At 45.7% G+C, this 17,183-nt stretch overlaps 1 protein-coding gene across 1 annotated transcript; it reads right to left on the minus strand.

Moving 5' to 3' along the window:
• Nucleotides 1-1,992: 1,992 nt before the first annotated feature.
• LOC310793897 (bestrophin-2a-like) lies at nucleotides 1,993-17,108 on the minus strand (the record flags this gene model as incomplete). The annotated part of the gene is made up of 9 exons (XM_083655786.1): nucleotides 1,993-2,680; nucleotides 6,714-6,868; nucleotides 7,438-7,518; nucleotides 7,634-7,786; nucleotides 9,033-9,110; nucleotides 9,596-9,750; nucleotides 15,913-16,146; nucleotides 16,775-16,869; nucleotides 16,957-17,108. The coding sequence occupies 9 exons, from the start codon at nucleotides 17,106-17,108 to the stop codon at nucleotides 1,993-1,995; spliced, it is 1,791 nt and encodes a 596-aa protein (XP_083511912.1).
• Nucleotides 17,109-17,183: the final 75 nt, after the last annotated feature.

Genomic DNA, 17,183 nt, shown 5'->3' on the forward strand with positions numbered 1-17,183 from the left:
ACTACAACTTACTGAGGGAAAAGTCATAGCAATCAATTATTTTGCTTTTCTCGGTAGATTTCCACAATTTTGTGAAGAATGCAATGAAGTTGAGCCATATTTTTCAAACGACTGAATGTAGCCTATACACAGTATATCACCAAGATAATAAAATCGTATAATTACACAATGTGTTTATTTTGAACAGCAGCTGCACTGCTGCAGCAAATAAAGTGATAGTGATAGAACAGGCATTATTTGCTCATTCTGAAAGTCCATTGCAGCAAAAATCTTTATTCATGATCATGTAATGAGGCAATGTTTATTTAGCATTGCAAAGACAGTAATTGCGATAGAACAGATATTAGTTGCTCTGCGGCTTTTAGAATCGCATTCTGTGAAAAGGCAGCGCTTTCGCTCACAACTCCGAGACTGCATCAGTAGGAGGAAAGCTTTCACAGCAGATGTTCAGGCACTGCTAGCTAACAGGAATCAGTGTGGCGTTGTGTCTCTGTGGCCTTGTGCTCTGTCTCTCTTTCCTAAGAGAGCAAACACTCACAGGTTTCAGATGAGACCGCTTCCACGAAACCCATTCTGTGAAAGTTTCAGATGAGACCGCTTCCACGAAACCCATCTGTGAAAGTTTCTTTTCTTCCCACATTCTTGTTTTTCAGTCGGTTTCAGGATATTTTTTCCCCACAAAGCCTCACCAACAAAGACATACACAAAGGCTGATACACACAGACAGTATGACAAGTGAATGTGCGTGCGCTGGGCTCTCTCTCTCTCCCTCTCCCTCACTCACTCACTCACTCACGCACGCACGCACGCGCGCGCGCGCGCGCGCGCGCGCGCGCGCGCGCACGCACGCACACACACACACACACACACACACACACACACACACACACACACACACACACACACACACACACACACACACACACACACACACACACACGCCCATAGACTTGCACAATCACACGAGATATGGCCAAAACGGATGCTTGCAGAGTTGATTTGAGTCTTAAATTAGATTGTTTCAAGAAGCCTGTTTGCTGACCTCAGCCCTGCTGGTTCCAGAGAAACACACGCACACGCACCACGCGCACACACACACACACACACACGCGCACGCGCTCGCGCACACACACACGCTCACACACTTCTTTGAAATCTTCCCCCACGCTTGTGTTTTCTGGTCAATTGGAAGTAGTCTATAAACAAGCTGAACTGAACTGAAAAGACATAATTGAATAATTTGATAAAGTATATTTAAAAGGGGGGGGGAAAAGAAGTCCAGGGCCGTTTTTTAGACCCAGTCCACCCCTGATTAAAAAAGTAAATCAATGAAGAATGTTTTTATCAGCATCATACTAAAAAAGTGTACGTAGCGTATAAATAATCATTAGATTGTCTGCTGCATTTGTCATTGCATTGTATTTCAAGTTTTTATTTTTTATGTGATCAAAGTAAAACTGAAACCAAAAACAACCTCAGTGCCACTTATTTCTACGCTCTGAACTTGTATCATTATTTTATTCATTAGTTGTTGTTGTTTTTTATCCAAGTGCCTGAAAACACATGATAATAAATTTGAAATCATTCTATTTACAGGATATTTTAGTAATCAGGGTGAATAAGACACACAAAAGAAACGGTCACCCATCTAATCTTTTTATTTTTTCTTTTTTTTTTTGGTCTAAACTACGGTTATTACTTAACATGGCAGTATTGATTTAAGTAGTGACAGGCAACATATTTTAAAATATATGGAGATAATTGAAGATTGTGAATAATGTTTTTCTTTTGGCAAATGTTTTCCACTACCCAAAGTTGCAACTACTACCCCAAAGGTGTAACAGTAGATGCAATGTTAGATCAAGGTCCATCTACTACTAATTCCACTACTGAAAATGTCTCCTGTCCTCTCATTCTGGAGGTATTTGCATTGATTCAAGGAGAATTAAAATAGGTTGAAAGTTCATGGTGACATCACACATCCATTTCAATTTAAGACCCGGTAAGCTCTGAGCCCATGCTCACACTGCGCAGACGCTGAGGAACGCTGTATGATGGCACAGTGAGGTAGGACATCTTGGCCCCATCAATGGGAGGCTTGGGAAGAGCGTGCACAGCTGTGCTCTGGGAGCTGAAGAGGTCGAGGGTGGAGCGGGCAGTGGGGCGCAGCAGCAGGGTGGAGCTCCCTCCGGAGGGGTGGAGGGGTGGAGGGAGCAGTGACACGGGTGCTTGGATCTCCTCTCCTACTACATCACTCCTCTCCTCCACTCCCTCTACTCCCCTCGTCTCCTCCCCCTGGTTTACTGCAGGGTGCCCTCCTCGCCTTTCCTGCTCCTCTCCGATCTCCAGCAGAGGCGTTCTGGCGCTCACCTCCTCCCTGAAACTGCACATGGTGCTCTGGGTGTCCTGGCCGAGCCCCGAGGGAAGAGACCCCGCTTTTCCTATTTTCCCCTCATCATCGTCACTGTCGCTGGCGGACGGGTCGATGCTGGGGGAGTGGCGTAGCCTCTGGAGTTGGGCAGAGGTGCGGCGGAGAGCCCCTCCCATCAGGCCTGTGGGGGACGGGGCCGCGTTGAGGAGGCGGTTGAAGAGAGCGATGTTGGCGTGACGGCTGCCCGACTCCTCCAGCTTCTCAGCGATGTCCTCCAGAGGCTGGAAGTACATCTCCTCCTTAGGAATCCTGTTGGGTGGCAGCAGAGATGCAGTGGTGAGTTAACAGGTGGGGAAACTAGAAACTATGAAGTGTAGTATACAAGGGATCAGCTGAGCAGCATTTTGGTAAACAAAGCGCATTTCCGTGGGAAAACGGCAATGGGACCCTATGGAGCTGCCTTGAATGACTAGCCCCCGCTATGTTGTTTACAAACTTTACATTTAAAAAACTGCAACAGTTCACACAACTTTAACACGACATGGATATATTATACATCAGACTCTTGAGCTACTTCTGCTCTCACTCAGAATGTCAAAATATAAGCGATGTCATTTTTTGATTTTTTTTGTCCGTTTTTGAGATATGACCTTTGGCACAAAAGTGAGGCACGTTGCAGGAGGAATGACAACGTTTTCGTGTGAGACCAAAGCCTAGAATCGCCTATGAGTGAGTGAGAAACTGAATCTCAGAAACTGAATAATGACATAACAGTATAATACTAATGTTAATTTAAAATGAGATATTCCTCTAAATATGGCGAAAAAACATCCAAACATCCGGACGATGGGTAGGGGGGCCCCTGGGAGCTTCAGTGCCCAGGGGCCCCTGGGGGTGTTAATCTGGCTCTGTGTGAGACGTGAAAAAGGACAAGCTACAGGTGTCTTTTGATATTCTGAGGGACAGCTGGCGTAGCTACCAGCAAATTGTCAAGGCCGAAAAGACAAAACACCTCTCTGATATCATTTTAACCAATCGTCACAAGCCTCAGGTCCTTTTTAAAACTATTAATGATATTCTTGACGCCCCCCAGTCTGTTAGTCTTGATGCCTCCTCTGAAACATGTGAGCTCTTTTTACCATTTTTTATTGACAAAGTAGCCAACATTAGAGCTAGCATCTCTACCCCGACATATGACCCCTCTACTGCGGTCACCTGCCCCGCCACTTTTAGCCATTTAAAGCCTGTGTCTCTTTCTCAGCTAGAGGAAATCATTTCCCACATGAAACCCTCTGGCTCCCCCTTAGACGTCCTTTCCCCTCGTCTTGTAAAAGAGACCATCAGGGCTATAGGGCCAAATGTCCAAAAAATTATGAATGATAGCTTGGCAGGAGATGTACCAACACATTTCAAACATGCTGTGGTGCAACCGCTGATTAAGAAGCCCAACCTCGATGCCTCTGTCCTAACCAATTTTAGGCCGATCTCCAAGCTCCCATTTCTTTCCAAAGTTTTGGAAAAAATTGTGCTGGTCCAACTGATGTCCTTTTTGAACAATCATTGCATTTTAGAAGTGTTCCAGTCCGGCTACAAAGCTCTCCACAGTACCGAGACTGCACTTTTACGAATTTTTAATGATATATTTTTGGCTACTGACTCTGGTGACTCTCTCATTCTTTTGCTGTTAGATCCCAGTGCGGCTTTTGACACTGTAGATCACAACATTTTGCTCTCCCGTTTGGAGCACTGGGTTGGCATTAACTCATTCATGGCCAGTTTAGGACTGCCAATATTTAGCTCAGGCCAAAGATTTTCATAATTGTTGGTCATCTTTCAAGACCCACAGTAAATTATCTATTAGCACCAAAGTGATTTGCAATACCTCAAAATGAAGATGTACGTCTCTGGGTTCACCAGGAAAAAAAAAGTGAGCTTTTAGCATGTTCTGTACTCTACTTATAGCCATTTATATACACCCTGTTTTCACCAAAAAGGTCTCTCTGAGAAGAGAAACAGGAGAAAAGGCCATTTTTGTAAAGGACACAATCTCAGGCAGAACTCACTCTCAATTCTTTTATTTTGAACTGTATTGACATCAGACATGTAAATATTATTCGTTATGACACAAATGACAAAAAAAAAAAAAAATATATATATATATATATATATATATATATATATATATATATACATGAAGTGCTTTTTTTACATTCAACAATACAGTTTACTCAGTGTGAGTGAGTGTGCAGACAGACACACAGACAGACAGACAGACAGACAGACAGACACACACACACACACACACACACACACACACGATCCCCCTTTTATCTTCGTTACGTTGTTTCCGGGTCTGAGTACTGCTGGCGTCTGCTGCTGTGACTGCCGCTTCTGCCCGCGTCCTTACTTTTCGTTATTGTTAGCTGTTCGTGTGTTTATTTTGTTTTGTTCTGGTCCACCCGTCCTCGTCCATGTCTCCCTGTCCTATCCTCCCTGCTGTTTGATCGTTCCCGTTTTCCCCTCGGCTATTCAACACGTCCTCACCACCCTCTGGATTACCCGTCAAACTGATCGATCATTTCCTCATTCCTCCGCTGATCAACACATCTCTGGATTACTTTCTCCCGTTGGATTTATCATTCCCTCTCATTGCCTGGACTCCTTCTGCTTCGCCCCTCCATGACCGACCCGCTGCGTGTGACTCCGTCTCGTCTCTTTCGGGCTGGCACACAGGAACGGGGTCCAGGGACCAGGATCGATCATGTTGGTCACGGGTTTGACTACCGCGAACAACTGATCCATGTCCGCTGCCCTGCAGCAAGGCGACCAGCTCGTGCAGCGCGCCGAGGGGCGTTTCAATGGCGTTTCTCCTCTCTGCACAAGGAAGCGTTTCTCCATTTTCTGGACCTGATACCATGTCACAGGCTGGGGAAGTCTTTGAACTACGCGCTGCACTAATAAAAACAAAAACACGTTAAACACGTCTTTGGCGTAGAGGCACATTCCTGATAAGACGTTAAAGACGTCTTTGGCCATGAATGAGTTAAAGGCTCAGCTTTGGAGTTTTTCAGGTCATACCTGTCAGGGAGAAGCTTCTGTGTCACCCTGGGAGACGCTGTATCCTCCACAGCACCCCTCCACTGCGGAGTGCCGCAGGGCTCAATTCTTGGGCCAATTTTGGCCCAAGAATGCCTTTATCTCCTCCCCCTAGGATCTATTTTTAGAAAGCACGGTGTCTCCTTTCACTGTTACGCGGATGATAGTCAAATCTACCTGCCTCTACAACGTAACAATCCTGACTCCTTAAAACCCTTGCTCTCATGCCTGGAGGATGTCAAAGCATGGCTGGCTTTAAACTTTTTAAACTTCAACAGTAAAACTGAAGTTATGGTGTTTGGGCCCAGCACCACACATGTGTTTCCTCCCGGTGATTTAGGCCCCCTTCAACCATTTGTGAAGCCAACTGCTACGAATCTAGGTGTAAAAATTGACTCTGACCTAAAGATGGACAGATAAGTGATGTAGTGCGAAAAAGCTTCTTCCAGCTTAGGAGGCTGTCAAAGGTTAAACCTTTTTTATCACGTTCTGTTTTTGAAACTGTAATGCATGCTTTTATGACATCTCGCCTTGACTACTGTAATGCCTTGTATGTTGGTCTTAGTCAGGCCTCCATTTCTCGCATACAGTTAGTTCAGAACCCCGCTGCTCGTTTGCTAACAGGAACACGTAAGCACGAGCATATTAGCCCTGTACTGGCCTCCCTCCACTGGCTTCCTGTGAGATATAGGATTGATTTTAAAATCTTGCTGTTTTCTTTTAAATGCCTAAATGGCCTAGCACCCGCCTACCTCTCTGACCTGCTGGAACCCTATGTTCCTTCAAGGACCCTCAGGTCCTCTGATCAGCTTCTCCTGGCCGTCCCGAAATCCAGGCTGAAGCTCAGAGGGAACCGGGCTTTTGCAGTGGCAGCCCCCAAGCTCTGGAACGAGCTGCCTCTGCATGTTAGGCAAGCCCCCACCCTGCAGGCGTTTAAATCACGTCTCAAGACGCACTTTTATTCTCTGGCCTTTCCCTAGCACAGCCTGAGTGGTTTGATATTTTAAATTTGACACTGTGTTTGTTGTTTGTTTTATGTGTTTGATGCTTTGAAATGTGACACTGTGTGTGTTTTTATGAGTGAGGTGTTATTTATATATATATTTTCAATCTGTCAAGCACTTTGGTACAACATTGTTGTTTTTAAATGTGCTATACAAATAAAGTTGGTATGGTATGGTATGGTAACTGCTAGGATGAATAGAATAACAAACAACCATGTGCAATGTGTAAAACACAAACTCACGCCATGTCGAAGGTGGATCCCTGGAAGGAGGGCTTGCGCCGGACGAAGAGCGTGGCGGCGGTGTATGGCGGCCGGGGGTTGGAGTCATTCCAGTAGCGGTCTCTTTCTATCATGGGCAGATCACTGTACATCTCATCCACCGCCATCATGGACACCTGCAGAGTAAAATGCAGTCAGATGCACATACAGGTACAGTATCTATAGTTGAGAAGGGATTTAAGCTGAATTCCATGACTGCAGACATCACACATAGAGCAACAAGTCTTATTAGAGCAGTTAGAACGTCCTAAAATAAATACAGGGTGGTCAAGTTTAGATGGGAAACAAAGTTGGGTTTATGATTTATGATTCCAATGGGGAATTTTGACATGACATCCCTTTTCTTTATAAGATAAGACAGCCAGTTAGGATTGTATTTCGGCATTGGGCCTCAAAATGAATGTTCATCGTGGATTATGGCACAAGGGATAGTAACATCATATCCTGTGTATTGATGAATATGGCCTCAGATTTCTCATGAAGGATCTCATATTGTAATGTATGAGATTTCTACATGCACTTTGGGAGCTCATCTCCTTTTGGTTACAGATTAAAAGAAAGATACTCAGGAAGTTTGTAATGAAAGAATAATATTATCTGACTTTTGTGGACTAAAAAACTCCGGCATGGGGTGAGTAGATAATGACTGAATTTTCATTTTTGGGTAAATGTATCCTTTAAGAACCTGGAAATTCCTGTCTATCAGCCAGTTGGTCTCAAAGTCATCGTCATCTTCTCCGAAGGGATTGATCAGCTGCTCCGCAACCTTCAGGACAGAACAGTAAAATAACAAGCTAAAGAATAGGAACCACTGATAATGTTTATCTTTACATTGTGCTCAGGGATTTAAAAAAGAACAAATAAACAGCGCTCCATCTGACCTTGAGCCAGCCGGCATAAAAGAAGAACTGCAGCAGGGTGAAGATGGGCACATAGAGGTCAAGGTCATGACCCGGATAGCCTTGGCTGGGGTCCAGGAACTGACGGCCGATTAGACAAACCAGGAAAAAACTGTAGACTGCCAAGGTCACTACCTGAAGGAGGGAAGTGGAGAAGGAGGACTAGTTTGCCTTTCAATTCTTGTAATCTGTTAGTTACCTGTTGAAATTAAAATGGTCAAAAAATCCCCAGGCGTCTCATACAGACAACATGCTGCGATCAAAGACAAAAAAAAATAGGTTACTGTTTTAAAAACAGTGCAATAGTCAGTGCCCCAGTGGCTCACCTGCTAGAGTGCATACATAAAGCAGGGATACTCACCTTGCTTTGCCCGGGGGGCACTTTTACAAAATGACTGAAGGCCAGGGGCCAGTTAATAAACAATTCAGAGTTTAAAACAATAACAATAAACAAAAAAAGTCTATTGCCAGTGTGCAGCACACCCCAAGGATCACAGCCAATCACAGCACTTACCTGCGAGTACACCAGCCACACCCCAAGCATGGCAGCCAATCACAGCACTTACCTGCGAGTACACCAGGCACAGCACTTACCTGCGAGTACACCAGGCACACCCCTAAGGATCACAGCCAATCACAGCACTTACCTGCGAGTACACCAGGCACACCCCGAGGATCACAGCCAATCACAGCACTTACCTGTGTGTACACCAGGCACACCGCGAGGATCACAGCCAATCACAGCACTTGCCTGTGAGTACACCAGGCACACCCCAAGGATCACAGCACTTACCTGTGTGTACACCAGGCACACCCCAAGGATCACAGCCAATCACAGCACTTACCTGTGTGTACACCAGGCACACCCCAAGGATCACAGCCAATCACAGCACTTACCTGTGTGTACACCAGGCACACCCCAAGGATCACAGCCAATCACAGCACTTACCTGTGAGTACACCAGGCACACCCCAAGGATCACAGCCAATCACAGCACTTACCTGTGTGTACACCAGGCACACCCCAAGGATCACAGCACTTACCTGTGAGTACACGAGGCACACACCAAGGATCACAGCCAATCACAGCACTTACCTGTGTGTACACCAGGCACACCCCAAGGATCACAGCCAATCACCTGTGTGTACACCAGGCACACCCCAAGGATCACAGCCAATCACAGCACTTCCCTGTTTTTTGTTTTTTTTTGCATTTTTGCCTTTATTAGATATGACAGGACAGTAGGCAGACAGGAAAGGATGGGGAGGGAGAGGGGATGACAGGGGACCTCGGGTCGGATTCGAACCGGCGCCGGCCGCGCGAAGGACTGAGCCTCCGTGGCATGTGTGCTACCAGGTGAGCCACCAAGACGCACACTTACCTGTGTGTACACCAGGGGCACGCTGATCATGTCATAATGAAACAGCATGCTGCACTTTCCTCTGAATGCATTCAGCGCCTGTTGACAGACAAACAGAGAGACTTTCTCACCATTACTCCTATCTGTGTCTGTGTCTGTGTTTGTCTTGGTGTGTGTGTGTGTGTGTGTGTGTGTGTGTGTGTGTGTGTGTGTGTGTGTGTGTGTGTGTGTGTGTGATTTATGTGTCTGACTCTTTGCCATAACCAGTTTCAATGAGTGCACTGACCTAGAAATAATGCCGTTCCACTTAGTATCAGTGGACGTGCATGTGTACGTGCATGCGTGCGTGCGTGTGTGTGCGCGTGTGTGTGCGTGTGTGTATAAAAAAAACTATAGGCCCTTTTCACAGCAACCGTTTTGAGGTGATAATGCAGGAAGTAAAGCAGGTATAAACAATAGCATTAATGAGGGCCCTGACACTGGAACACTTCAATGGAATGGAATCATCATTAATGGTACTGGTTACACCTGCTTTACTTCCTGCTTTACCACTTCAAAACGGTTGCTGTGAAAGGGGCCTATACCTCCAGCAGCAGTTTGAGAGTGTTGTCGTCTTTGATCCGGCCCTCACAGCGGGCCACAGCAGCCAGGTTAGTGAACCAAACACAGGGGATCCAGTACTTGTTATAGGGAGAGTGGAGTCCCTCATACTTCTTTCGCTCCTCTCGCGTCATGAATCCTGCCGTTTAAACAGATTAAGAGGACATGGTGAATCTTCAAGTTCAAGTCCAAGACTTTACTCACAATAAACGAATACAGACACATTAAAATCAACAGTTTAAAAAGAGCTAAAGATTGAATGGCTAGGAAAACAGGGGCATCAGGGGTAAAGATCATCTGGTGTATGATGCCTGAGATGAATGAGATCAATATTCAATCTGTGTGATTTAAACCTGATTGAAATGTGAAATGAGCATCAACTAGAGGTCGACCGATATGGGTTTTTCAATGGCCGATGCTGATATTTAGAGAGCAGGTAAATGGTAAAGTCCCAACGATTGTCACACACCTGAGTGCGCAAAATTTCTTCTCCGCATTTGACCCATCCCCTGGGGGAGCGGTGAGCAGCAGCAGTGCCGTGCTCGGGAATCATTTGGTGATCTAACCCCCCAAATCCAACCCTTTTGATGCTGATTGCCAAGCAGGGAGGCAATGGGTCCCATTTTTATAGTCTTTGGTATGACTCGGCCGGGGATCGAACTCACAACCTCCCAGTCTCAGGGCGGACACTCAAACCACAAGGCCACTGAGCTGGGTGGCCAATAGCCGATATATAATGCAGATTATTTTTATTTTATTGCATTTTACTGCATTTGATAAAATACAATGATTAAAATATAATAATGTATGAGAGTATTCGGGTAAAAAAACAAGTAGCCTATAATCCCATTATGCATTCATGCACATTGAGAATGTAATATAACAAATACTGTACATCTAATATAAGATGGTTATCTTAGCCAGTAACATGCTTTAGATTTTAACTGAGAGAGTTTAATTTGGGAGACGAATCAGCTCGCAAACTCTTCCAATATTATTACAAAAGAGTGTGGGCCTGAAATTCTGCGTGGGATTGTGGGAATATTTTCGGGAATTTCCTGCATATTTTGGGTTATGAATTTGTATAAAACCGGTCCTACACAGACATCAGTGGCAGTGGTCTACTGCGTTTTGTTTATTTCACACTCAGACAGTCCAGTTTGGACTCCAGCTGTTTGCCATATTCTCTACGTGCTTTTTTGATTGTGGCTCGGAGGGCATATCGTGTCTGCTTGTATTCTTCTGGCGTTCCAGAATTGAAGGCGGTGGTCGGGGCGTGAAGGGCAGCCCGAACATCACTGTTGATCCAGGGTTTCTGATTTGGCATTATTTTGATTTTTTTTTGTGTGGTTTTTTTTACCTTTATTTATACAGGGGGAGTCTCACTGAGAGCAATGCTCTCTTTTTCAGGAGTGCCATGTTCACATTCACACACACATTCATACCTGGAAGCTGACCAGTACAACCACAGTCTGCTCTGCTGGCCACTGCTCAACTCCACTGGAGCGGTTGGGGATAAGGGCCTTGCTCAAGGGCACATTACCACCAGTGGTGGTAATGAGGGGCAAGCGCTGCCTTTTGACACCGTTTCTGCATATTCTTCCAGGTCCCCTGCAGCCTTGAACTCCTCCCATGCAACTTGGCCAACGCAGTCCCTCAGGATGTCGTCTGATTGGTCTGACCAGCAGTGGGCGGTTCGGAAGGCCGGGGGCTGTTGTTTGAGCTTTTGTTTGTGCCTGGGGACGAGCAAGATGGAGGCGTGGTCCGATTTGTCGAAGGGGGGGCGGGGTGTAGCCCTGTAGCAATGGCGGATGTTTGTGTAACATTGGTCCAATGTGTTTTTGCCTCGTGTGTTGAAGTTGATGTGCTGGTAGAGGGTGGGCATTCTCTTTTTCAGGTTTAACCTGTTAAAGTCGCCCGCTACTATTAGAGCCGTTTCTGGCTGTTTTACCTCCTGTGCGCTAATCGTGCGGTGTAGCTCCCTGAGTGCGTTAGTGGCATTTGCCTGTGGGGTGATGTACACTGCAGCGAGAGTGACCAATGTGAATTCCCTCGGACTGTAGTGCGGTACGCACTGAAGCATAACATACTCCAAGTCTGCTGAGCAATACGTCCCGATGTTAGTGATATTGACACACCAGTTCTTGTTTACCATCAGACAAACATATGGTTTGTCTGCACATACGGTGCGCCGGCCTCTTAAACTCTTGCAAGAGAAGTGGCTGGGTGATAGTGAACCGCAAATCTTGCTTGACTATGTCTGTAATTTTCGTTTCAAACTTCACCGTGCTTGCGAATTGGCAAGGCAGAACATGGGTGTTGCGCAGTCCAGAATGAAGAGATGGTTTGACAAAAATGCTAAAACCAGGAGTTTTGCTCCAGGAGATAAGGTTTTGGTGTTGTTGCCAATACCTGGTTCTGCACTGCAGGCACGTTACACTGGTCCTTATCTTGTCAAAGAGAAGGTTAATGACCGAGATTACATCTTTGCCAGCGCTTGGTCAACAGTCTTGTCGGGCTTGCCAGGCTGTGAAGCTTATCTGGACGACATTGTCGTTTATTCCAGGTCGTGAGATGTCCACATTCAGCAGCTTCATGCTGTGTTTGGGAGGCTGCGTGACGCCAATCTCACACTTAACCTTGCAAAGTGTGAGTTTGGTCAGGCTACTGTGACGTACTTAGGCAAAATTGTGGGTCGAGGCCAAGTTAAACTGGTGTACTCCAAGGTTGAGGCTGTTGTGTCGTTCCCTGCTCCTGTTTCTCGACGCGTTTTTTGGGCATGGCGGGCTACTACAGAAGCTTTTGTAAAAACTTTTCGAGCGTGGCGGCTCCGCTCACCGATTATGTTAACCCCCAAGGTAACATAATCGCTGGTCTCCATCTTGCCAGTCTTCATTTGAGAGTGTGAAGGCTTTGCTGACAAATGCACCTGTGCTGGCGGCGCCTGTGTTTGAGCGGCCGTTTAAACTTGCTGTTGATGCAAGTGATGTAGGAGCCGGTGCTGTCTTCCTGCAAGATGGGGATGATGGCGTGGAGCACCCGGTCTCGTACTACTCCAAAAAAATGTAACCGGCATCAACGGGCGTACTCTGTAATAGAGAAAGAGGCTGTTGCTCTTTTGTTAGCTCTGAAACACTTTGTGAAGTGTACGTCGGCTCGGCTGGTGCGCCTACTGTAGTTTATACTGACCACAATCCTCTCGTTTTCATTAATCAGATGCGTAATTCGAACCGACGGCTTATGCGCTGGTCACTGTTCCTGCAGGCGTTCAACGTGGAGGTCAGACATGTTAAAGGTAAGGATAATGTCCTGGCTGACACGTTGTCCCACTGTTGATCAAATGGATTATGTACAGAATAGTCTCAGTCGTGTTCGGCTATTCACCATCTTGGGGGTGGGGGGGGTGTTATGTGACCAGCCACCCTCCTCTTCTTCTCTCTCCCCCCCCCCGGGGTTTCTGCTCTAATCACCTGAGCAGGAACACCTGGAGTTGATCAGCCCTGGTTAGGGTTAAATGGAGGCTGGAGTAGAGAGCATGCAGATCGATTCTAGAGTTTCCGACGTGCCGTATTCGGTCGGGGTGACGATGGCGGAAATGGCGTCGGAGAGTGAGAGTGAGAGCGAGAGCGAAATTGAAAATGATCAGGATAAGGGGGGAATAGAGAATAAACGCAAAAGTCTGTCGAGTGTTTCAAGTGACATAAGTCAGCCAGTGAAGAAAGTGAGGAAAGATGTATCGTGTCCTTTTGCTGTAGGAATGAAAGCGATGGCTGAGGATAATGGCGTTTTTCAGTAACCCTCACGACATAGGAAGGTTCTTGAAAAGGAGAGTGGGAGCTGTTAACTCTGTGAGGGTGACCAGGAGTGGAATGGTAATCATTGATTGTGTATCGAAGGATCAAGGATTGAAAGTTCTTGAAATAAGAAAGTATAATTTGTGTAAGGTGGAGTGCTTCCGACTTGGAAGAGATCCAGTTAAAAGGGGAGTGGTAAGTGGTGTTCCACTTGAGATTGATATGGAGACATTTGTGGAGGTGGAAGGTGTGGTTGAGTCACGAAGGTTGACAATGTTTAGAGACGGAAAGAAGGAGGACAGTATGTCGGTGTGTTTGAGTTTTAAAGGAGAACTTCCCGAGAGAGTGTTTGTAGATTCTGTGAGTTACAGGGTGAGGCCCTTTGAGAGGGTGCCGCTACGGTGATTTTGTTGTCAACAATATGGACATGTAGCTGCAGTGTGTAGAGGGGATAGTAGATGTGGTCGTTGTGGGAAAGAGGATTGTGAAATGGAGGAGTGTGAAGAGCAGGTGAAATGCCTGCATTGTGAGGGGACACATCATGCAGGGTCAGCACAGTGCCCAAAATCCATAAAAGAAGTTAAAGTGAATAAAAGTAGAGAAAAGAAAGGAATATCATATGCTGAGGCAGTTAAAAGCACGGAGAGGAAACATGAAATCGTGGGAGTACAAAAGGAACCGGAACAGGACAAGAGTGGTGGACATGGAAATGTTTTTTGTGTGGACAAGAAAGCCTTTTTGGCTTTTATGGCAATGGTGATAAACTGTGCTTTGGAAATAGAAAGCAAATCAGAGAGAATAAAGATGGTGGTGGATGCTGCAAGGAAGTTTTTAAACATTGGGGACATTTCTGGAGACGAACTGACTGAAACGCTGCAAGAAGCGTTTGGGCCGACCTAGACGATTGGTTTGGGTTTCGGTATGGAAAATATGGTGAATGGGAGCATTTTGGGTGGACATTTATCATTTTTGTTGACATAGTTGTAATTTGCGCTATGTAGATTTAGCAATCCAGTAGGTGGCGGTAATGCAACATTTCAGCTGCGGCTCTAAACTACATGTTTGGGGGTTCTAGAGCAGAACACAAGACGTCTGCTCAGATGTGCGTTTACTGCGGTGGTTAAATCCCCGATCGTGTCTGCCTGGGCTGGGCTATCAGCTAAATTCTAACTTTGCTGAATGGATAGAACAGGGTTTTTTACCCCACCCTGACCACGCCCCCAGCCAGGCTGAGCCAGCTAAACCAGCGTCTATGACGAGACGTGGCCTCAACCTATGCAGCTCTCTCTCACCCACACAGCTACAGCAGAGGAATCTCTCCTCTCCAGTGGTAACTTTTCTTTTGTTATTTTAGTTTAGGCTGGGGTCCCCGGTAGTCCTGTTTTCACTTTAGTTAATAGTTATAGTTTAGCTTTTCTTGTTTATAGGTTTATAGGCTTCAACGGCCCAAAGGGGTTGGCCCAGGCCTTTTGCTGAGTTTGGCCGGATCTCCAGTCTTTTTGGTTTGTATGATTTGTGACTTTGAATATTTTTTGCTTTGTTTAAATAAATATTCTTTACAAATTTGCAACCTTTTGTCTGGCGTCCTTAATATGTTTTGGTCTTCTGTTGAGCCAGTTTGTTATACTTTGAAGGCCGTAACAGTAACCTTGCAAGACAGCTGGATTTGCACAAGATCAAGGAAAAGGAAGTATCTCAGGGTGAGAAGATTACTTTTGTACTGTTGCTGTTAGGGAGGGTATGGTATAGGTATTTGTTTTTCCTCTTCTTTTCCAGTGACCCTGTTTTCCTACGACCGTATAGCCTACACATATCTTCACTTTTTTTTTTTCTTCTTGTCTTTCCAGTCCTATAACAGGCAGTGCAATTGAAATACTGATGTGCTGTATCATCTATGCCCTGAAAACTTCAATAAACAGAAATGTGAAGAAGGATTTGCACAAGATCATGAGATCACATCTTTGGTGCAGTTAATTGTTTTCTGGAAATGTTGCCATACTACACAGCTATGCTACAAACAACAAGGTGTGGTCTTCCGCATTCAGTTGGCGGGGGCGGTGCTGCAAGCTGGCAAATGAAATGAACGTTATAGAGAGCAAATGCCAATAGATTGGCCGGGGAGTGCTGCTTCACAACTGCAGGTGTCAAGGTACTCATTGGATGGATCCAAGGGCAAATCATGAGATCAAAGATGGTTAGACTTGTATTCAGCTTAGTGATCAAAAAAGTCATAATAAGAAAACTTCCAAGGCACACTGTTTTGCAAAAATTAAAAAGCCTTTAATATAATGGCTTCACGCCTACGCGTTTCAACATAGTCTTCATCAGGGCATCTCATTCACAGAAATACTATGCATAGTAGGCCTATTTCTATGAATGAGATGTCACTTGTTTTTTATGAAATAGGACCTTTAAATAGCCTATCCTATTTTGGGATCAAAAAGGTGACTAGTTTGCATCCCTGGTAACACCCCCTCCGCCCCACTCCCCATCTCTGCACCACTCACCGGCCTCGACCACGTGGTCCATGGTGGGGAAGCGCTTGAAGACGGCTGTGCTGACCGAGCGGAGGATGAGGATGGCGGACAGACTGGCGTAGCGCATCATGGTGCGTCTCAGCAGCCGGCCACGCTCGTCGCTTCCCTGGAGCCCCCCCGACAGTGTGCACATCAGCCTGTCGGGCAGTGGGATGCAGGTGTATTGGCTCCACCAGCGGTTCACCACCAGGGTCACATAGAAACCTGTTCAGAGCAGCAGAGGTGATCGGGACAGGATGGAGCCAAGTGGATGGTGGAGCGGCACTGACCCTCACTTGAGACATATCAGATCAGGCGGGTGGTGCTTTACTGCATCAGGGCAGTTCAGAGTCTAAAAGTGGAATGTGTTCAATGTAATTGTCCCAAAGAAGTTCCTAAAGTGGGGCCCAGGACCATGTTCCAAGGGGTCTCCAGCAAAATTTAAAATAGTTTAACTTCACTGACTATTCTGATCATCTGAATCTGAATATTCTGATTTCACTCTATTGATTCCTCCCTACCTACAGTAGAGACATGGTAGGCCCTAGTGTGGACTAAATCATACCACACAACAAACATCTTCGTGGATGCAGCGTCCCTGGGACAAAATCTTATCAAATGGGATCTGTGATCTAACATTGGAACTTTGACATGAAAATATTTGGGAACTGCTGGCCTAAAATTCCTGGCACTCATATTGTATCTTTTGGCAAATCCCACACCCTGCAAGCAGGTTAAAATGGTAAGAATTACAAACACCATCTAATAGGCTACTGTAGCTCTCTGATGTTTCCGGCCTTAAATCCTACTTTTTTGCTCTTCCAATATTTACAATGACACAATTAATGCTTACCCAGTACAAAGGACATAGGGATGAGACTGGCATAGTGGTTGCAATAAATTGCCAGCTTTTCAAAATACCTCTTCTGGTCATCATAGAGAAAAAATCTAAACAGGAAAAACAATGACAGTTTTTACTAGAATTTGTGCTAAACAAATCATTGATAATTTGTCAAAGGCAAAATACTGTCTTACCTGTAAGTGATGCTGATGGCAGTGTACATGGCAAAGAAAGCCAGGAACTCCTTATATAATACCTTGTAGATGCTTCCTTTCCAGGCCAAAAGCAGCTTGGAGAAGCCACAGAAGCGGGCGTTAGCGACTCTGGCCGTGTAGGTGACAGTCATTGGTGACAGGGAAGTTAAGAGGGCTGTGTGAAATAAAGCATCAGCTCCATAATTACACCAAGTAGGGCCAAATGA

Source organism: Poromitra crassiceps (assembly GCF_964638095.1).
Source record: "Poromitra crassiceps genome assembly, chromosome: 19".
NCBI lineage: Eukaryota > Metazoa > Chordata > Actinopteri > Beryciformes > Melamphaidae > Poromitra > Poromitra crassiceps.